At 38.5% G+C, this 23,980-nt stretch overlaps 1 protein-coding gene across 11 annotated transcripts in view; it reads left to right on the forward strand.

Annotated features, from left to right (window-relative positions):
- The window catches only part of ROBO2 (roundabout guidance receptor 2), a 639,395-nt gene that overhangs the window by 459,350 nt on the left and 156,065 nt on the right, over positions 1-23,980 (forward strand). For 7 of the 11 annotated variants that reach the window (XM_073303863.1, XM_073303872.1, XM_073303897.1 and 4 more), the window contains exons 6-7: positions 17,681-17,808; positions 21,312-21,323. In XM_073303863.1, the coding sequence (XP_073159964.1) occupies positions 17,681-17,808; positions 21,312-21,323 (140 nt within the window). The remainder of the gene's footprint in view (positions 1-17,680; positions 17,809-21,311; positions 21,324-23,980) is intronic. The other 4 variants (XM_073303866.1, XM_073303907.1, XM_073303890.1 and 1 more) reach the window with 1 other exon arrangement.

A 23,980-nucleotide genomic window follows, 5' to 3' on the forward strand; every position in this document is an offset into this window, starting at 1 on the left:
TGACTAGTGTTAAAGGTTTATTAAGGTTTCCGTTAGAGATTTCAGCTTTCAAAAGTTTCTAGTTCAGTGATGCTAAAACATGAATTTTGTTATACAGAGTGTTAGGCCCTGATTTTGCAATGAGCACCTCATATGAAGCAGTTGTACAAAGTAATGTGCAGGATCAGGATATTAGCCTACAAGAATGTAAATATCTCTCTCTCTATCAATCTAAATTCTTCTTTAAAATTTCTGTTTATTGAGAAATCTAAGAGTAAGGAGAGCATAATCACGTATCATACTTAGGAGATAATACAGTCAAATTATATAGCTATTACTACACCAAACTTTGTGTTGCATAGTAATTGAAAAGCCCTTCAGCTCCTCAGAAACCTTACTATTATTGTTCACAAAAGGATCTTTATAATTAAAGCTATGTGTAGCTCAAGTTGCAGCTGGATTAATTTAAGAAAAGCAAGCAACTCATAACTTCAGAAGAAACTTTGAGTATTTTTAAGTTATATTAACAATAAAGTTGTAATCTAGTGTTTTTGTTCAGATTCCTATTTACAAAAATAAATGAATGATGTTATTTTTAAACTGAATTTAAGTAGAAATATGAAGTGTGGATTGGTGTTTTTTAGCAAGATTTTTCAAAATTGCATGCCTAAAGTAAGTTTTCTATGGTAGTGTCTGAGTGGTTTAGGAGTATAAATCCCAATTATGTCAATGACTGGTGCTTCTAAGTCAAGTAGGTATTTTTTAAAAAAATCTTACTCTTAAATCCTTTTGTAGGTGCCTAAGTAATAGGCTGATTTCCAAAAGTTCTGAGAAATGAAAGATAACAAAGTACGTGGTCAGGGCACTATCCTGGGACTTCAGAGACCTGGGCACAAGTCCCTGTTCCACCACAGATTTCCTGTGTGAGCTCTGGCAAGTCACTTTAGATACCTTTGAAAATCTCATTAGACACCAACTTGCATCATTAGGTGCATAAATATCTTTTTAAAATTGGCCCTTACTGTCTCTCTATAATTCAGCTCCTCATCTGTAAAATAGAGATAATATCATGTGGAGGAGTTGTGAGGGTAAAGACAAAGACTGTGAGATCGTCAGCTACTGTTGTAATAGGGGGACATATAAGTATTTTAGATCGGTTTATTATTTTAAACTTTGAAGTAGGTACTACAAGGAAAATATGTAAAGGTTTTGGTGCCTGGTGCAGCTTTATTAACCACATAGTTACAGAACACTATATTTGTTTCCAAAGAAACTGGCCATCAATTAAGAAAGCTCTAAGAAGGGCTCCTTGGACACAGTTTATACACCCTAATATTGCTGCCTACAGCCACATTCCTCTTACATTGTTTTGATTATATATTAACTGAATTATTCAGCATTTATACTCTTTTGTAGACCACAAACTACTCCCAACAGATTAGCAATTCCCTATATTACAAATTTTGGTACTAAACCAACAGGGAAAATAATGTGAACTCTGGGATGTGTAAAGCTTCATTCCAAAGGCTGTCCATTTTGAATCAATGACCCAAGACTGAAATGCATTGTGAGTCAAGGATAGAGGCACATGGTGTATATTTTATTTTAATTGCTCTAAAAATTCTACATCAATCCATAGCTACCACACTGCACTGAGGCTAGGGGAATAGGTAATCAAATATGACTCATGTCAAACTACTGAAGGTGAACAGGAAATTGTGGAGTCACTAACCTGATGCCCCTAGCTAAAATATTAGGTTCACTATTTCATGAATAAAGTTGGTTTGCCATATAAATGATACAGGTAGATAGGACAAAGATGATTTCAAAGCAACTGAAGGCAAAAGATTATTTAAAAGCAACTAAGTTAGGCAGAGGGACCAGGACATATTGGAATTTTTTTTTTTAAATAAAACCACCGTTTTTCAGTGAGACAGTTGTCTCCTTGGTACATGCTTGATGTAAGTAGGACTTACTGAAGGGCAAATATACTCCAAAGAAATGGGGAATAACAGTTAAGATCTCTAACCAAATATGGCCTTACTCAAATCATGACTCTGCTCCTTCTAATTCTTAGAACAGGAAGGGGGAAATTGTTATTGTTTGAGATTCTTTGGTGGAGGGGTGACATTTGTTTGGCTTTCTATTTAACAAAAAATTGAATAGAGTTTGTGCAGTGTTTCGTGTCTTCACATTTCCTAGTAAAGTCTAAGAGAGCAGCTGCATAGCCTATAATTATGTAGCAAGTAATACAGGATTTTTTTTTCCTGAGGAAGTGAAGAGATTTTCAATTACAAGTTAAAATTTATGACACGCTGTAATAACTGTTTAAACCTTTCACACAGAAGAAGATAGCAGTGCCAGCTCTTCATGAGGGTGAGACTTGCTCAGAGAATGTATTTTACAGTTGCCTTAAAAAATGTCTTAAGGAGCAATCACATGGGTTTTTGTTTGTTTGTTTGTTTCTTGTATTCTAACACAGAACAGCTGGTTGAGCTCTGTAAAGACATCTTTAATAAAATTACAACCTGGACTTGTAAGTTGTATTTACAGACACTGTCTGAGTAGATGAGCATTGTACTAAGGAATGAAAAGTGGCAACTGCACCAGCAGAAAGAGTTATTTATTTTAGATGCCATCCACACAATGAGAGAAGGTAGACAGGGAAACCGTAAATTATACTTCAGAATTAAAGTGGTATGCAGTTTACACAAAGTGCATTGCTAAGTGTTATGAGATTGAGGGTTATTATATGAAACAGCAGAGAAAATCATGAAAAGCAGAGGTATGGTTTGTTATTTACTTAAAATTGACAATGTTCATTTTAGAAATTATTTTGGAAAAATACATGCATCATTTTCTGTTGTTAAAGGATAATCTCTTGTGCTTTTATGTTAAAAAAGGCATTATTCAAACCTCTGATTTTGTATTTAATTTGATTCATGGATTCATAGATACTAAGGTCAGAAGGGACCATTATGATCATCTAGTCTGACCTCTTGCACAACGCAGGCCACAGAATTTCACCCACCCACTCTTGCAAAAAACCTCTCATCTATGTCTGAGCTATTGAAGTCCTCAAATCGTGGTTTAAAGACTTCAAGGAACAGAGAATCCTCCAGCAAGTGACCCTTGCCCCATGCTACAGAGGAAGGTGAAAAACCTCCAGGTCCTCTTCCAATCTGCCCTGGAGGAAAATTCCTTCCTGACCCCAATATGGCGATCAGCTAAACCCTTGAGCACATGGGCAAGATTCATCAGCCAGATACTACAGAAAATTCTTTCCTGGGTAACTCAGATCCCACCCCATCTAATATCCCATCACAGGCCATTGGGCCTATTTACCATGAATATTTAATTACCAAAACCATGTTATCCCATCATACCATCTCCTCCATAAACTTATCGAGTTTAATCTTAAAGCCAGATAGATCTTTTGCCCCCACTGCTTCCCTTGGAAGGCTATTCCAAAACTTTACTCCTCTGATGGTTAGAAACCTTCATCTAATTTCAAGTCTAAACTTCCTGGTGGCCAGTTTATATCCATTTGTTCTTGTGTCCACATTGGTACTGAGCTTAAATAATTCCTCTCCCTCTCCGGTATTTATCCTTCTGATATATTTATAGAGAGCAATCATATCTCCCCTCAACCTTCTTTTGGTTAGGCTAAACAAGCCAAGCTCCCTGAGTCTCCTTTCACAAGACAAATTTTCCATTCCTCGGATCATCCTAGTAGCCCTTCTCTGTACCTGTTCCAGTTTGAATTCATCCTTCTTAAACATGGGAGACCAGAACTGCACACAGTATTCCAGGTGAGGTCTCACCAGTGCTTTGTATAATGGTACTAAAATTGATGAAGCAATTGTTGAAGTGAGAGCAATATCAGCACCAACTTCAGTCATAAGTGATAATTTAGACTTAATTAGAAGTTCTCTTTTTGTTCAGGTAAGAATTTGGCTACATTTTGGCCTCAACTATAAAACCCATGCAGCAGAGGTATCCATGACACATTTTTAAATCTAATATCTTTTTTAGTGCTTGCAGATAATTTCATACACATTCTGTGGGCACAAATTCCACCAGTTAGATTTCTGATTTGCATGCAGTGTCAGGTAGAGAACTAGTTTCCAGGATTAGCACCTGTAATTTCTGTGGGCACAAAACTGCAGGTACAAGATTAGATTTTAAAAATCAGCCCTTTAGTGTCCACAATAGTAGGACTCAGAAAGAGTTTCAGATAAGACTTGTATCAGTTCTTTTAAATGAATAAAAGTCAGAAACTTTCATTTTTAAAAAGGATTTAGGTAGGGCCTGATCCCAAGCACTTATCTTTCCCTTTGACTCCAACATCTCTCAGGATCAGATTTTAAAAGCTGTTTCAGTAAGCAGGTAAGAAACTGTGTAATTGTCAATTCTATTGTACAAAAGAAGCACTACATAACAACATTTATATTTTGTGGATGGAACACTGAGGTATTTAACTGCAGCCTCCTCTAGATACAACCAAGGGGAAAATGACCTTTCAATGAAATATGAGTTAATAACACTACAGTGCTGAGTGCTTTGGTCGAGTTAATCTTAGTGCAGATTGTAACAAAATGTAGTCTAATGTGTACTGAAAATTAATTAGGGGAAAGACTGTTTTAATGGTGTGATGGATCTAATCTTTGGTTACATCAGCAAATTTCTATTGCAATTAATAACAATTAACCGTACTAAATAAAGGAATCAGGGGGGAAAGGTTTGTCATATTAACTGTAGCACTCACACTATATCACCTTACGTCCATTGTGTTTTCCATTCTCAGCATTTTGCTTCCTAAACTAACCATCAGGGAGAGACTGACTCCCTTTATGAGAAGCATAGGGGAGAAAACAGGATGTTCTTAATAGCTTGTCAAAGAGAGATAGTAAAAGAAAGAAATGTAATGTGCTATTTGTATACTTATGTGCAACTGGAGAGACTAGAGGCAGTGTCCAGAGGATGTTGTTGTCCAGAGTTAAATACAGCACATGGTTGGTATATGTTGGTCTATAATGTAACTTGTGGGTATTTCATACAACCTAACAGATCAAAAGTAGAGAGGTCCCAGACCTGCAGTGCAAACATGTTTATTTGCTGCTATCCTAAAACAAGTCAAGTCATTTAAAACTGGGGGAGCAAGGGATGTCTTATATATAATTCTTAACAAGTATCAAAGTGGTACCCCACTCACCATGATTCTCTCCTGTTGGCCCTTCCCCTTCACCTGAGGATTGATTCCCCCTCTCCTTTGTATTTAAGAGTCAAAAACCCTCCAGAGAGGTGAGAAATGGAGTTGATACCTCTCAGAGGTGGTATTATTTCAAACTGTCTGTTTGCAGATTCATGAAGAAAATCCTGCATTGATGTGATTCAAGTCTGAAAGAATTTATTTACAACCATGTGGCTACAGACTTAAAGTGATCCTGTCAACCGTCAATTTAGTCCAAAGATGCTTTAATTTTGTCACATGGACAACTGGTGTTCTGTGGAGCACTTCCTGCTTCCCCACTGAAAGCTGCTTGGTCACAGATGGTTTTTGGTTTTTCCACTTTTTAATCCTTTTAAAAATCATGAATTCTTAAATTCTGTTGAAATTGATAATGTTCTGGAACAGCATTCCAGCCCAGTGCTATTCCCTTCAAGCATTGATTCTTCCTTTATAATTATTCTGGTTTTTATTGGATATTAAATAAATGCTGTTGAAAACACAGTGATGTAGAATTGCATTCAAATTAAAAATTCTTAATATGACCTGTTCCAGTCTATTACCCTATGTAATATTGGGAAATTTTGGCTATACCAAACTAAAAAGCTTGGTAATTGGATTGTTTGTAACATTTGCTTCTAACATTCAGAAATGTTGAGCAGGTTCTCAGAGTTCATGCTAAGGAAGCCTGCCTTTATGACATTTACTGCCCACTTTCAAGGACATGAAGTAATTTGGGTTTCTGATAAATAATTACACTGCTGGGGTTGACTAATAAGACCATATATATATATTTTTTTTATTTTGTGTGGGGAAACAATTGCATGGAAACTCTTTCAGAAGAGAAAGAGAAATAAGATGAAAAGGAGTACTTGTGGCACCTTAGAGAATAACAAATTTATTTGAGCATAAGCTTTTGTGAGCTACAGCTCACTTCATCGGATGCATTCAGTGGAAAATACAGTGGGGAGATTTATATACATAGAGAACATGAAACAATGAGTGTTACGATACACTCTGTAACAAGAGTGATCAGGTAAAGCGAGCTATTACCATCAGGAGAGCGGGGGGCCATTTCCAGCAGTTGACAAGAATGTCTGAGGAACAGTGGAGGGTGGGGGGGGGGGAATAAACATGGGGAAATAGTGTTCTCCAACTGTTTTTTGAATAATTCTTGACGTCTGATTTGTGTCCATTTATTCTTTTACGCAGAGACTGTCCAGTTTGACCAATGTACATGGCAGAGGGGCATTGCTGGCACATGATGGCATATATCACATTGGTAGATGTGCAGGTGAACGAGCCTCTGATAGTGTGGCTGATGTGATTAGGCCCTATGATGGTGTCCCCTGAATAGATATGTGGACACAGTTGGCAACGGGCTTTGTTGCAAGGATCGGTTTCTGGGTTAGTGGTTCTGTTGTGTGGTGTGTGGTTGCTGGTGAGTATTTGCTTCAGGTTGGGGGGTTGTCTGTAAGCAAGGACTGTCTGTCTCCCAAGATCTGTGAAAGTGATGGGTCATCCTTCAGGATAGGTTGTAGATCCTTGATGATGCGTTGGAGAGGTTTTAGTTGGGGGCTGAAGGTGATGGCTAGTGGCGTTCTGTTATTTCCTTTGTTGGGCCTGTCCTGTAGTAGGTAACTTCTGGGTACTCTTCTGGCTCTGTCAATCTGTTTTTTCACTTCAGAAGGTGAGTACTGTAGTTGTAAGAATGCTTGATAGAGATCTTGTAGGTGTTTGTCTCTGTCTGAAGGGTTGGAGCAAATGTGGTTGTATCGTAGAGCTTGGCTGTAGACAATGGATCATGTGGTGTGGTCTGGATGAAAGCTGGAGGCATGTAGGTAGGAACAGTGGTCAGTAGGTTTCCGGTATAGGGTGGTGTTTATGTGACCATCGCTTATTAGCACCGTAGTGTCCAGGAAGTAGATCTCTTGTGTGGACTGGTCCAGGCTGAGGTTGATTGTGGGATGGAAATTGTTGAAATCATGGTGGAATTCCTCAAGGGCTTCTCTTCCATGGGTCCAGATGATGAAGATGTCATCAATGTAGCGCAAGTAGAGTAGGGGCATTAGGGGACGAGAGCTGAGGAAGCATTGTTCTAAGTCAGCCATAAAAATGTTGGCATACTGTGTGGCCATGCGGGTACCCATAGCAGTGCCGCTGATTTGAAGGTATACATTGTCCCCAAATGTGAAAGTAAAACTATTTCCCCATGTTTATTCCCCCACCCCACCCCCTGTTCCTCAGACGTTCTTGTCAACTGCTGGAAATGGCCCACCTTGATTATCACTACAAAAGTCCCCCCCCCTCCCCCGCTCTCCTGATGGTAATAGCTCGCCTTACCTGATCACTCTTGTTACAATGTGTATAGTAACACCCATTGTTTCATGTTCTCTGTGTATATAAATCTCCCCACTGTATTTTCCACTGAATGCATCCAATGAAGTGAGCTGTAGCTCACGAAAGCTTATGCTCAAATAAATTTGTTAGTCTCTAAGGTGCCACAAGTACTCCTTTTCTTTTTGCGAATACAGACTAACACGGCTGCTACTCTGAAACCAGAAATAAGATGGATTCTCCACAAACTGGAATTAGGACCAGTAACCACTAGCTCATTGGTACTGTTGGAAGGTGGGACATAGGGAGACTTCCTCTCTTATTTTAAGTATGTCCCCTCCCAGTAAAGGATATGAAGGATGAGCACCTCGTTAGAAGAAATTAGAGTTTGCCCATGAAACCACTGCAGAAGAATTTTTGTACTGTAAGAACCAACAAACCTCTGACATGTGCCAGGTCCTGTTGTTAGGTCTTGTGCTGAGATCAGTTCAGCAATTGCGAAACAACTGATTTTAATAACATGATTTTGAGTTCAACTATAACATCAAAAATGCTTGAATTAGAACATTAACATAATTTCCTCTTTAGTGACCACTTTATGCTTTGTTCTTGATTTACAATAGAGATTAGAAAATATTTCAGTTAATTTCACTGACAAGACTACTATAGTTAATCATCACACTTAAGGCAAAGAAACATAGACTAGCCAACACAAATTCTGTTCATGTCAGAACGTTAACAAGCAGCATGTTCAGATTTCTAGAAAATGCTTCTTTTAACTGTATAGAAGCATGTTTAGTGAATTCAAGATGCTGAACTTGGCTCAGGCTTGGTTATTGGATTCCAGCCATTGCTGTATCCTCTTTTTTTTTTTTAATTTATAAGCAGAAATTGACATAGAAGAGTATTTCCCCCCTTTTTTAAAGTGAATTTTGTGGCTGTGAAAAGTACAAGATTGACAACCCTGAGACTTGAGAGTCCTCTGTTGACAGATGAATTATGACATGGGCAGCAGTAATGTCCCCAGTGCCTGACAAATGCATTTCAACTCTCATGTAAAGAACCATTTCAGAGCGAGAAGGATAGGTCTCCATGCCAATTCATTATAGGTATATCTAGGCTCCAGCTGAGAGCGAGCCTCCCAGCCTGGGTAGACAGACTTCTGGTAGTGGGGCTCATGCTAATGCGCTAAAAATAACTGTGTGGATGTTGCAGCACCAGGGGAAGCATGGACCACCCCTGGGTCTGAGCATGGATAGCTAGGCTGAGCTGCTGCTGGTGCCACAATGCCACAAGTCTGGCTCGCTCCCAGCAGCAGTGTACACATACCCATAATGAATTGGCATGGAGACCTACCCTTCTTTCTATCAATGGTCCTTTACATCAGCATTGAGGTATATTTGTCAGGCACTGGGGACATTTGTATTGCTGCTGACCATGTGGCCTCTTATGTCAGACTGCTAACAAGGATGACAATTGGTTCTGATTTTTCTGGCATGGAAAACTGTCTGTCAGGAGCTGAAGTGAGACCACAAAGGTATTTCATTTAGTCATCAGGTGGTAACAATTTCCAGTCAATACTGACCTTATCTGTAACTGAAAAGGTAATGTAGAGGTGAGGTGAATGACTCCGTATCCTTTTAATAAGACCTTCAGCCATTTAGTCAAACACAAACATTTGGTCCTTTGTATACATTTTGGTGTTACAGATTTACTTCATTCTCTGTGAGAGAACTTCTTTGTGTACAAGAATGGCATCCTTACTCTCTTCTTCCTCACATCCCTTCTGAGCACCTAAACTTTAAGGCTAGCTTTCCAGCATTGATCACGTCTGTCATAACCATATGGGTAGCCTAAATTCCTTCTTACCTGTAAGGGGTTAAGAAGCTCAAGTAACCTGGTTGGCACCTGACCAAAGGAACCAATGGGGAAAAAAGATACTTTCAAATCTGGTGGGGGGGAGAGGTTTTGTTTTGGGTTCTTTGTTTCTGTGGTCGTTCACTCTTGGGACTAAGAGGGACCGGACATCAATCTATATTCTCCAAATCTTTCTAAATAAGTCTCTCATATTTCAAACTTGTAAGTAACAGGCAGGCAAGGCGTATTAGTTTATCTTTGTTTTCTCAACTTGTGAATTTTCCCTTTGCTAGAAGGAAGTTTATCCCTGTTTTGTTGTAACTTTGAAACTAAGGCTAGAGCGGGTTCCTCTGTGCTCTTTGAATTTTCTGCTACTCTGTAAGGTCAACTACCAGCTTAGGTTTACAGGGGTGATTCTTTTACCTTTATCTCTTTAAATAAAATCCTTCTTTTTAAGAACCTGACTGATTTTTTCCATTGTTCTAAGACCCAGGAGTTTGGGTCTGTAGTCCCTTTGTAACCAGTTGGTGAGGATATATGCTCAAGCCTTCCCCAGGAAAGGGGGTGTAGGCTTGGGGGGAATATTTTGTGGGAATAAGACTCCAAGTGGTCCTTTCCCTGATTGTTTGTTAAATCACTTGGTGGTGGCAGCTATCCCAAGGCAAGAAAGGATTCTGTGCCTTGGAGAAGTTTTAACCTAAGCTGGTAAGAATAAGCTTAGGGGGTCTTTCATGCAGGTCCCCACATCTGTACCCCAGAGTTCAGAGTGGGGAAGGAACCATGACAACGTCTCTTTCCAGTTACTGTCACTTTTAAAGAAAGAAAACTTAACACGCTTCATTTGTCTTTTGCTATGAATTATCTTTTCCATTCTTTACCCTTTTTATCTATAACCATCACTTTTGAATTTTGTGTTATTTAGATTTTGAGCTCTCCATGATGTGTACATACATATATATGTGTGTATGACTTATGGCTCTGTATAAGTATCAATAACAAAAGAATCCATTGCTTTCAGAGAAAAATCACGTGTTACTTCAGAACTTGAAGCAATTATGCACAATGAATGTAACTGTTAGAGTTTAATATTATTTTAACGTATTTCAGGCCACTCTATCAACCAAAAGCATGTGTTGGTTTAAGGCATAGTGAGCATGTGGTTTTGTACTTTATATTGCTGCAATTAATACTGTAAATGGTACTTTAATTATAAAAATGTGCTGATAGCAAACCATAAATGTTTTCAGATGAAGCCAAAAAATTCTTTCCAAGTGTTTAATGTGCCAATAGCAGATGTGAATAATAACTTATGCTACTTAGCTCTGTCTCTGGTCCAGATCTTGGGCCCTACTGTGGCCACTTCACATGGTTTGCAAGTGAAAAACCACCAGGAAGCCATTTTAAATAGCTACCTGAGGATTTCCATGGCATGGTGAATTCCAGGGTGATACAGAAAAAGCATATCAGATCCTATACTGCGTATCTACCCTGCCGCTGGTGTAGGAGGCATGCCCAGGGACAAGGGAGTGTACAGCTAGCCACTTTGTACAGCAGACTGCCATGGTACACCTGCCCTCAGGACGCATTGAGGGCTATTATCGGCTGGCTCAATTTAGAATGGTCCTGAGTTGACTCTAAGATGCATCTCAAAACCACACCAGCACCTGGGATCCCCAGACTCAAGGATACATAAAGGTTATTTAAAGCTCTGTGTGTGTGTGTGTGTGTGTGTGTTTTATGTTTATATATACATACACCCACATATGAAGGTAAGTTAAAGCATATATAAACTGTCAGCACACTATTGTACAACTGTCATTTATCAAAACCAGCAACAATGAGTGCATTCATATATGCCAGAGACTGCTAAATTTCACAGTCAGAATCACCCAATTTCTATTAGAATTTCCTCACCAGCAATGTTTTTTCATCTGCACACTTTCTCTTTTTTCTTGTTTATTAAAGCCAGACCCATTCTAACTGTGACTTGTAGAACAGGAAAAATTTTATGTGATGTTTTAAAGTGGCTGTTTTGTATCCACACATATATCTTATATATAACTCACTTCTGTGCTGCCTTCAGATTTGAGCTCCCAGACAGCAGCTGCAGAGCTGCCTGCAACCAGGGGGGGTTCCCAGAGGTGGGTCTTACCCAGCCCCAGGAATCTCCTGCTAGGGTGTCCCCAGACCTGCCCCTCCCTGGTTGCTGTTCCAGTGCTCAGGGGCTAAAGGGGCCTTGGGCAGGCTGTGCGGGGGGACCAGGCTCTACCCTCCCAAAAGTGATGACCCCCCCCCCCATCCTGTGACCCTCACTACTGCGCTGCTGCTGGTGCCATTTAGCTGCCAAGCTTTGAAGGCAGCACCACTGCCAGCAGCAGCGCAGAAGTAAGGGTGGCAGTCCTGCAACCTACCATGACTCCCTTTTGGGTCAGGACTCCCACGGTTACAGCACTGTGAAATTTCAGATGTGGTCGGATGTGGTGGAGCACACCTGTAATCCCAGCTTTCCATTATAAATTAACTTCATTTTCTTGGAACTTTTCTTTTTCGCTTGTTAATTAGCCTGACCAAAAAAAAACAAAAAACTGTAGGCTTATAAAATGGAGCAAAATATCTCAATTTTTGTAGTAGCTACAAGAAGTCTGCACACACACTTTCTTTTTAATAAAGATAATGTCACAAACATACTTTGGAAAAAAATCCACAGATGGCATGAATGGTTGTGACTTCATTTAAGTCAGTTTCACTAATTTGCACCAGTGAAAGATTTGGTCCTTCCTCTTGTAAACTGCTTTCTGCAGAGGCCATGACTTTCTATGGGCCACATTTGGAGAACTGTGTGAATGCTAAAATTCATGCCCATTGATGAGTCTTATCTGAATTCACAATTGCAGTGATTGAATACACAGTCAAAGGAAATGCACGCTCACATCACCAGTTAGACATTTACCAGGCCATCTATGAGTGTAATGACTGCAGCTGCAGACACAATTGTGCTAATTGTGCATGCAAAGTAGGCATGTAAGCACATGTGTATTTTCTATGCATGGACATTGTTGGAAATCTTGCCTTCAATGTGTTTTGTAAAGCACTGTGTACATTTATTACACTCTAATGAAACAGAAGATAGCAAATCCAAAAACCTTCAGTTTAACAGTCACCTACACAGCATTTGAATTATCAAAAGTTTTATCATTTCAGTACATTATCTCTTTTTATTTGTTAAGTGCAGACAGATGATTGGGTACTGAACAAAACACAAATAAAGTTTAGAAATGGGGCAAAACCATGAGCAGCGGAGAAGAAAAATAATTTAACTCAAGATTTTTTATTTTTTTATAAATTCAAACTAGTGCATGACAGTAACCTCAATATATTAACTATTTTTAAGCATTGTAGATTAATTTGTTTTGTTTTATTTATTATTTGGCGAAACAGATGGTAATGGTTTTGTCACAGTTTTCTTTTCTTTTTCTTTCTTTTCTTTTCATTTCCCCACTTTGTCACAGCTGGTTACCAATCAATCTCAATTCACGGTACAGTGATGATAGCACATGTTGTCCGGGGGCCAAATCTGATTGGGTTGCATTTTTTCAGCAGTGTTTCATATCAGAAAAAAACATGTCTGCATGGCAGGGACTGTCAGCACACTATTGTACAACTGTCATTAATCAAAACCAGCAACAATGAGTGCATTCATATATGCCAGAGACTGCCAAATTTCACAATCAGAATCACCCAATTTCTATTAGAATTTCCTCACCAGCAATGTTTTTTCATCTGCTTGCTTTCTCTTTTTTTCTCATTCATTAAAGCCAGACCCATTCTAACTGTGACTTGTAGAACAGGAATAATTTTATATGATGTTTTAAAGTGGCTGTTTTGTATCCACACATATAATGACTGCTTATTTAAAAATCCTCTCTCAACTCAGTACTGATGGCTGAAGAGTAAGCTAGAGTGAAAGGTTAAGTACCTCAAACTGTTTAACAAAAGAACTATTTAAAAGCTATTAGATGACAGTAAATACATATAACTACACATTAGGGGCTACACATTATAGTTAATTTTGGCTTCAGCTTGGGTAACAGCCAGTAATATTCAGGTAGTATATTGAAAGGTGTTTCTTGACACTATGCATATTGTGCAAGCATTGGTTGTGACTCCGTAGTTAATTAAGATTGAGCTGATTTTTTTTCCTTAACACCGACATTCAGCCTTTTTGCTATACACAAGGACAATGTATCATCCCCAAATTTACCCTACTTATTCTCTGAGTACAGAATGAATGTTCTAACACTTTAAAAGTTCTTCCCTTAATAAGTTTGAGATTTTAAAATGGGTGCTATAAGAAATTTAGCCTTCATTATCAGACCGTTTTCTGCCCTGAATGATCTTAATAATGGAGTAACCCAGACCCTGCAAACTTTTCATAAAGTTAAAGCTCCTTAAAATCTTATGTATGGGCTACATTTGAAGAATGATATTGTAATTAAGCTAAGTTATTGTATTTACTTGTTGTATTTAATTAGATAGGGTTGGGTCAGTGACTCAGGCCATTCTTAACTGGGGCCATGATGGAATCAATCATCATTGCGTGCTAATATTTTGTTGGTAGAAATGGATCAGTGACATGAGGAAGTCTGTGTATGTGTCAAGAGTTTTCACTGATAAATTACTTGGCTGCTAGTTGTTCCTATTAAACGTGATGTCACTGCATGCTATCAAATGAAGTACCAAATTCCCCAGTCTGTGCTGTCATCTTTGCACTGCTCCAGGTTTACACACACACACACACACACACACGGTTTAAAATTGATGCTATGTATCTTCAGTTCACTAAAGATATCACATGGTAACATTCTCTTTGGGGCTCTAGGTTATTGTTCATATATGACATTTTAAATGTTTGTAATATACCATTCATCAATAGTAAGGGACAGGGGTCCAGTTCTCGTGTGTTAGAATGGACTATCCCAGAGCCTTCAGAACCTTAAGGTCTGAGCATGGCCATAATTTGGTCAGGTGTGATGCTTCAGAGGGTCAGTGACATTAATACAGCTGCAGGGGATCTTGCCTGCAAAGTTAGATGCAAGCTTTTTATAATAGAAGATGCTGAATTTTCATACTGGGAGAAGGCAGTTTGAATTGGTTAGATTGTTCACCATCCACAACAGTTCAGTGGGATATGACTTTACAAAGACCATGGTGGAGGAGAAGAAAGATTCAATGTCCCCACCCCTTATTGCTCCGGGTCATTTGTGCTGCTGTGAATCAGATTCAGAGCCAATTTTCCTTCAGTCTCCTTACCGCCTGCTTCATCTGTCAAAGTTTATCATTTAACTGTGGTGACTTGTGCGGACAGTGTGGATGGAACAGATGACTGAGGGGCATTGCATCAATGTTTTAGGACACCAGATGGTTGTAATGTCCCACGAGTGCCTCCATGCACTAGTCTAGTTGCTAGATGGCATGCTCTTTCAGCATGGTCCAGAAACCCACTGAGGCCCTGGCGGGTGGGCAGGCAAGAAGGCCTGGACCTCAGTTTGAAGTAATTGATGATTGGATCTTGATAGGGACATGTTTACTCTACCCCTCAAGTGTGTGATTAAGGTTGTGCTCTAGTCCTGCGTTCTGGCATGCCAGGCTGCTGGCTTTTTCACCTAGTAGCCTTTGCACAATCTGCATGATGGACAGGTGCAAGCATAAAGGCTGCTGAGGCTTACAAGGCAGCTGGCTGGCATGCCAGGACCAACACATCCATGAGACGAAGAGGAGCAAGTCAGCTGCAGCCCACATCAGACTGCAGAGTTGTGTCCCAGACTGCCTGCATTAGAGTTCAAATAGTCAGTTAGGCACAGTCCTGCTGCCTGTCTGGTTTTAGCCCAGCAGTGGTGAAAGTGCCACTTGGATGTTATCTTGCCTTAAAAAACAAACAAACAAAAACATTTCAGCAAAATAAATGGCCAGTTGCTGCCCCGCACTGTAGGTTTTTTTCCTACCCTCACCTAATCTCTATGTGGTAGCAAGTCTTAATTTCAGAATATTTTACAGGAACTGAATGTGGCCCCACGTGTCTTACTCCTCTAGAGCTGGCCCTGTGTCAAGGAAATAAGTATTCTCTCTTGTCTGTAGCAGTTTGTTTGCCAAAGACAGTAGCTTCTCCATCAGTATAAGAAATAGGTGTTGTATTCTTGTGATTTTATGGAAGTTATTGTTTCCATTTGCCTTTCTCTCCCTATGAAACCAGTGATTTCAATTTGCCATTGACTGGTGCAGCACAGTGTGCAAAATTACATAATTCAGTGCAACATCCCAGAAGAAATGTGCCATAATAACTGCATATAGCTTTTAAACGCATATTTACAATAGCTTAGTACTGCTCAAGGAACGGAGGGCCAGATTCTCCGCTGTCATAATTTTTAACCTCAGTGGAATTATGCCAACAGCAAATATGGCTCTAAGTTTCTGGAATACACTGCAGCACCCTCCCGCTTTTCCCTCTGGCATATCATTTATGCATCAGATAAATCTGAAATACTGAATAAAAGTACACCAAAATATGATTCCTAAATAAATGACAAGTACTTATACACCATCCTGATCACCATCTCAGATCACAATAAAAGGTCTGCAGAATATGAAATAAGGGGATTCTGATTTTTAATTCTCCCTGAAACTATTCATTTTAATTGATAATTTGAGCTTTACTTAGCAAAACTGATCTTTTTACAGTATTTCAACATGTAGAACTCATGGGTTAATGTTCCAGTAATTTTGTTAGTATACTGTTTAACATCCCAGTAGCTTTACTATATATTGACTGCATCTATTACAAGTACAAACTAAAAAATTAATAACAATACATAATAATTAGCATGTACACAAAAATTAACATCTGGGGTTCTGAAATGGTTTACAAGTATTAATAACTTCACCCTCACATTACACAACCTCACAATACTCCAGAGGGAAGTAGCTGAATTATGCCCTGATTCAGCAAAACATTTACACATGTGCTTAAATGCCATTTAAATTATGTCAGTGCTTAATTTCTTTGCTGAATTGGGACCATAGTCTCCATTCTACAGATAAGTAAATGGAGGCAGAGTGCAACTGAATCATTACTCAGGGTCACACGGTGTGTAGATCTAGGTATAAGACTCAGCTCCCTCTAGGTCCAGTCTGGTAGTTTAGTCTCAAGAGCATCCTTCCCCCTTAGGGTTGACAAATCTGCAACTGAATGTTATGGTCACAATCAGTTAATTTCAGGTTGTTAGTAGGGTTGTTATCTCCAAACAGAATGTTTATTCAAGGGGACTATTTCAGGAGTAAAATATACCTCATAAAAATCATTGTGGGACTTAGAGTGCCCATTGAAATCAGTAAAAGACAAAGACTCTCATTGATGTCAATAGATCAGGCCCTAAAACATCCATAATATTTTATCAAGTGAGTGTTTTTCAGGATGACAGCAATTGAAATCTGAATATCTTTCAGAATTTCAGTTAAAAAAGAAAGCTTTACAAATGAATGGTCACTGCATACTGAAGTATGCATACTGTGCAGATACATTCTGAATAGCTTTAGAGCTAGCATAAGAGTAAGTAACAACAAGAAAGAAAAAACAAAAGGAGAAAAATGCAAGGAAAATGTTTGTTTCTTTTTTGTTAAAAAAAAAAAAGAAGTAAAGCTCCTCTCCCTATGCTGTTAAATTATTACATTATGCTTCTGGGAAACTTATGTGTCTTGCATACAAACTGTCACTTTGCAAAGCCTGTGTTTACAATGTACATTGTGCATAAATGAGTGCAATGTAATTTCCTGTCCCACCCTCCTTCAGGGGCTGACAATTTTTACTAGGGACCTGTTAGGGGAAAACTGTTTTTAAAGCAGCGTAAGTAAAATATGCAGCTCATGCAGTTAAAGCCATGATAAACCTAAGCTGTCATATATTGATAACTGATGCCTGATAGCTTAATTTTATCATATTGCTCTAGATCAAGGGCAGAGTGAGTGATATTATTAATAAAGCCCTAATACTGAGTGAACATAGCAATACTAATTTTATGGCTGTAAAGTTTTTAACTAATGCATAGTGCAATAAAAATGTCATGAAGATGAATGCCTGGTGGAATTATCTAACTCTAGATAATAAATTATCTTCCAGAGATATATCCAAGATAGAATCAGATTGGTAAACTCCAGGTGAGAAATTTTGCCACGTCTATCGTCAGCTACATAACGTCTTTCCTTTTCCTTATTTCTATAATGCAGATATGACATCAAAGATGATTACACCTTGCGCATTAAAAAGGCCACGAGCACAGACGAGGGAACCTACACATGCATTGCTGAGAATCGAGTTGGAAAAGTGGAGGCCTCTGCTACCCTCACAGTTCGAGGTGAGTGCTACAGTACATGAGAGAGTGTCATGTTTCAGTGTCATTTTCCTACACAGTGGGCCAGATCCTCACCTGGAATAAGTTGGCCTAGATCCATCACAGCCAATGGAGCTATACTGATTTTCACCAACAGTGAAATCCTTGTCCCATTGAAGTTAAGGGCAAAACTCCTATAATGGAACAAAGATTTCATCCCAGCTGAGGATCTGTCCCAGTATTTGTAACTGAAAGCATGAATTCATATGTATGTATGAGTCTAGTTGTAGGTTTTATTGTATTTTCTCCCCTGTGTAGACTGTTTGTCTATGTTCCTTTCTGTAATAAAATTAGAACAACTTAAGTCAATGTATATTTATTAAAAAGAAAAGGAGTACTTGTGGCACCTTAGAGACTAACCAATTTATTTGAGCATAAGCTTTTGTGAGCTACAGCTGTAGCTCACAAAAGCTTATGCTCAAATAAATTGGTTAGTCTCTAAGGTGCCACAAGTACTCCTTTTCTTTTTGCGAATACAAACTAACACTGCTGTTACTCTGAAACCTGTATATTTATTTTATTTTTTAAATTTTGAACATTTCATAATGGAGCCATCTGCCATTTATTTTCACATGACAGACTAGTACCATCCCAAGAAATAAGAGACTTGGTTAAGTATAATAAGTTAAAGCATAACATTTTCCTCTGAAAATGCCTTTGGACACTGGTACCCACCTAATGTTTACATACTGTAGTTGGATGTCTACATACTATAGTGAGGAGGTTTAAAATCCCAGCAGCCTAATGAGTTTTTAGAAAGTACTTTGTGACAGTACATACGGAGATGTTAAATATTATGGAGAGAGAGGAAAAAATATGAAAACATATTTTCATAAGAGTATATAAAATATAATAGTTAAAATATTGTTTGTTTCATTCAAAAAAGGATAAGCCGCAATTTTGATACAATCGGTATCACACAGACACTATTTCACAGTTTATTGGTGCATGATGAAGGGTTTCAGTAGAGCTGTGAAAGGTTAATAAAAACATTTTTAGCTTCATCTTCTCTTACCCCCCCCCCCATTAAATCAAATGTTCAAAATCTCTATGGATTGCTTTATTAGAACAGGGGTCAACTGACCCAAGAGGCCGACTTCCATTTCCATCCATTTAATTCATGGACACAGTTCAGTTTAATTTGCTGAATTCAAAGAAAAAAAGTCACCCAGTGGCTTTGCAAGGGGGGAGATGTTAGTATATAACAAAGAAAAGAGAGTATTGTGATAATCCATCTGCTAAAATATTGCCATAATGTCATTTTAGATAATAAGTGATAATGTGGCTTTCTTGTTGTAAGCTGAAAATGGCTTTACATGTTATTTGTTTGTGATGAGGATTGTTCTTCCATTTTGTAATTTGATAGAAATAGGCACAAGAATTAACTCTCAAAAAGTGTGCATTTCCTTTGTCACAGAAGGAATCACAATACCCAATAAATCTGGCCATTAGTTTAGTGGCCTTAAAGTCTCCTAGAACTGTGTCCACTGTATACATTATCGGGTCAAGCCTTTCTTTTTACTAACCTAGCCTTGTGATATGAGCAGTGGCTAGAACAAAGCAAAAATCCTCTGAACTGGAGCTTGAACTTGACCAAATTAAGGTGGAAAAAGGAAATATATAATTTAATCGATTTTCCTACACTCAAGAAGATTTCCCATTATCTTTTCTTCTTGGCTTTATAATCTAAAGGCCATAGGCAGAGTGTTTATTCAATACAAAAAAGCCACTATATTACAAGCATATTAAACATTCAGGATGTGACAGAAAATGAGAAAAGCTAAGAAATTCAGTGTTGAATGCTCGGCACTCTAGGCTGTTTGAAAACAAGGAACCCCTAAGAAAACTTCCTTTCATTTCAAAGGGATCAGGATTGGTCCTATTTTAATTAATGAAGGTCTTAATCCTGAATTACCAAACTTTTGTCAGCTTGTGTCATTACTGTATTTAATGTCAAGTTATTATTTGAAATTGCCTTACTTTCATCATATTCACTTTGTCCCATGAAAAGGGGGGAAACAGCTCACATGCTTTAGAATTTACTGTGTGGGGTGGCCCTAATTCTGAGTAACCTACGTGTCCATTGAAAACCCAGTGCTGAAGTTACATGTGGATGCGCGCACACATACGCAACCTGCCTGCCACAGTTTAATACCCAGCTCGCATCCATGGCTCCATTTGACCTCATTAGCCACAGGTGATGGCAGAATTTGAATTCCCTGACTGTACCCTCAGCCCTGTGGTTCGGAAGGTGCAGTTCTGTTCTGCCTCTTGTCTTTCCAGTACACGAAATGGGAGGATATTTCATATTGCTGAAACCCATGAAGCCTAACAAAGAGAGGAGAGGATGGATGTTGGCATGCGCTGAAGTGTGTAGCAGATAGGAAATGGTTAAAGGGAGTGGTTGTTATGACAGACAGGGCTTAGGTCATAGGAGGGGTGAAAACTGAATAGGCCTGAACGGTACTTTACATGGGGGCTCTTGAAAACATAGATTTGACCCTGGTCTCTGAGCCTAAATGAGCAAATGAAACTGGTTGCTTATACAATCTTGTAGCTCCTCAGTGGGTAACACTCATTCTATTGCTAAAAAAAGGTAAATTTCATCTTCGCAGATTTTAATCTCAAGTGAATTTCCTGTCCAGATTTTAAGCTCCTCTAAAAGGGATGTCTGTATTTTAATAACAGCGAGCCTGACAGCCCTCTCCCCAACTCAAGTGCAATGAAGAGCTCCTACTATAATCAAGAAATCACTTGTTGCAGCAACTGCTTTCAATCTCAATATAAGTCTGAAGCAGAATTAACCTGTCAATCATTCAGCAGCAATTTTTTAGGAAGTAGAAGTTTATCTAAGCAGTAATTTGGGCGGCTCTGAATTGAAATCTCTGTGGCCATTCCAACCTATTTGTTATATTTTCATCAGCCCTGTCAGTGAAGAAAAAGTGATGTGCTGTAAGCTTTCATGGATAGGAAAATGGTGTCTTGGGCTTTTCTCCAACTCTTACTGCAGTACTGACTGGCCATGCTTAAAATTCAATTGGTATTTAAATCAGACAGTGATGCCTTTCATTTATTGGCATGACATTTGCCAGTCTGTGGCTTGAATGGATGTATTCATCAGGGCCTAGAAGTTTGTGCTAATGCAAAGCTATTTTACTTCAATCAAGCATTAACAGTGATACTTGATGACGACATATGAACCTATCAAAAATGTTTCTCAGATGATTGGTTCCAGCCAGCTTATTCAGAAGCTGTGTAACTGCTGTCTCAAAAAAAATGTAATAACAATAACTCTCAATTAAACAATAAAGTCGGGCCTCTTACTTACACTGACATTGGTGAGTTTAGAGATCGCTGGAGTGTCCATAGTTAAATGTAACATTACATGTCATGCATTCTGACAGATTTTCTTTTCTTTTTTTTAATTTCTTTTTTATGTTCTCACCACACCATTGTAATGTCTACAGCTCGCCCTGTTGGTAAGTAACCATCCTTCTATCCATTTTCGCATGGCTTCATGCAATGCTTCATCTTTCATTTGCAGCAGCATTGGACTGACTTAAGCACTGATCATTAATAATAGTGTTTAATAGTGCTAACTTTCTAATGCTAGCCAACTGATTTTGACTGGGCAAGAAGTGCTATCTCTGAATCTTTTATTACTTCTAGAATATCATATGTAATGGCATTTGACAAATCACTAACAAATCAACAATTATATCACAGAGGGGTGGGGTGTTAATAAGCCAAAATTACAATAGGGTAATTCTTAACAGTTTGTGGAGGTGTGTTAAGAACTTGACACAAAGGCCATTGAAGTCAATGAAAAACTCCTATGGACTTCAAATGGCTTTGGATCAGGCATTAAATGAGCAACCCATTTTTTTTTTTTATGACGTAAAGAAAGAAGCACATGCTTTGCACGTCCTGTGTATTTTGTACCTGTGTAAAATGTTTGAAACATTATAGTGGATTGTAACCCGGTCTTGAATTGAAGAGAGGATGGAATGGATTCCCCTTCGTGTTGGGGGAGTTCTTCATCCTTCTGTTTTGCCTTTGGAGTGCACAAGATAGCCGCAAATGAAAATAGTGTGCATGTTAATACAATGTGCATAGGAAGGCTGGCCCTGGATCACCATTTGCACTTTGAATATCCCTTCAGCAAATTCAGATCCTGGTGATTTCTTTCAAAACTTTGGTTAAATTTTAAAGATTGAGCAAAATGAAAAAGAAGCTTGTCACTCACTGAAACTTATTCTTGTACTGAAAAATATTCCAAGGAAATACATTTTCTTTTGTTGTTTTCATTAATGGCTGTGCACTCCATGCTCAGGGGGATTTGCTAGACATTTTTTTCCACATAAATTACAATTGTGAATGTCATAGTTGGTAGCTATGTTGTTGTTTAGAATAATGATTTAATTGTTTTAGCCTTTTATGTAAAGAATTGGCTTCACTGCAGTGTCAGCTGGAGTTATCTATACTCAAGCATAGCTCAAGTGAGAGTGGTCAGACAGCAACAGACAGTTTGTATTAGCAGCTCAGAGTAGCTGAGCTCCCACTGCACTCGGCAGCACTCGAGCTTCCACAAACACCCCTTGATGGGCCAGCGAGTTTAAGGTTAAAGCACCACTTGACTTGAGCTACAGATTTTTGTGTGTGTATGGGCTTCGGTTAGGGAACGACACTTGTTATATCTTGAGCTAATGCTGTTGTGAAGATAAACCTTTAGCATCAGAAATTAGTGTTTATGTTAATAAACACTCCTGAAAGGTACAATCCTTTACTCAGGCAAAATTCTCATTAGCGTTGCAACTGAGTATGGTTTGTAGGGTTTGACATTAAGTTTGTATACACAATTTGGAATTTCTTAAGCTGACTCTGAGCCTGATTTACACAAATGACCTCAATTAAAATCAATGCAATTACACCACTGTGAAAATGGAGTAAAGTTGCTGTGAACTGGGCCCTTTGTTTGGGAGACGACTGTGACTCAGGCCTGGTCTACACTAAAAAAAAGTTTACCCAGCTGTGTTGCTCAGGTGTGTGATACACAACTCTGAACGACATAGTTAAGCCAATCTACCCCCCCTTCCCCCTCCCCCCCCGCCTGTGAAGACTGCACTAGGTTGATGGAGGTTAGAAAAGTACTACTAATAAACACATTTTAGTTCAGTGGGAAAGCCAGTACAAGAAAACAAACATTTTGTTTTGGAAAGCTTTCTTTTTTCTCATCCTTAAAAGAGAAGGAAGAAAAAATTCATAAGCCAAGGCTGTTTGGGCTCTATAAAGACTATACTAAAAAAAATATCTACAAGGAAAGTAATAGACTTTTGCTGTGTCGACGTTTCTTCTTATTTCAACACATTGATCCTCTGGTTTTGAATTCTTTAGATCCTGAGGTCACAATTCCAGCTCCTAAGCTTGTACTGAATCTCCTGATCTTAATTTATTCTATTTCCGAGCACATGACTCCTTCACAAGGGTACACTCTGTTCAGATTTACATTTACCACACTAAAATTGTTTTATTTTGTTACAAGTAGTCATTTGGTACAAAGAAAATGTCTCCCTTATTTGACTTACTGAGATGGCCATAAAATAGAGTGGGTTGTTTTAAAATAATTACTGTTTAGTACAGTAGTTGTCAAATTATTTAATTCGTTGAGAATAATGTAAAAACATCAGCCCTAATCATATCAAATGTAAAGAGCTACCACACAAATTTTCTGGACTAATGGTTGTGAATTGCTTGATTTTTATCATTCATGTATAATTGAATAACTTTACAAGAAGTCTCAACAACAACAACAAAATACTTTCCCAACAATGCAATATATGCAATTACTGTTCTTGATCAGTTAGCTGAGGTGGGTCAGATTCACAAGGTTCAGATCTCTGTTTCACTAAGTTTAGTAAATTTACATCAGGGATTTGGGTCAAGCCAATCTCTACCAACTGGTAATAAAATAGATTATGATAAAAGGTAATGGTACTGTTGATTGCTTAATGGTAAAATATCTAGTCCGCTCCTAGAAACTTATGCCTATTTTTTAATTGTGGTATATTTGCATGCACGGAACAACAGCTGCATGCAGTGTAGAATTTGAAGGATTTTGTTCTTTCATCCCATTCAC

The sequence above is a fragment of the Lepidochelys kempii genome, chromosome 1 (genome assembly GCF_965140265.1).
Source record: "Lepidochelys kempii isolate rLepKem1 chromosome 1, rLepKem1.hap2, whole genome shotgun sequence".
Lineage (NCBI taxonomy): Eukaryota > Metazoa > Chordata > Testudines > Cheloniidae > Lepidochelys > Lepidochelys kempii.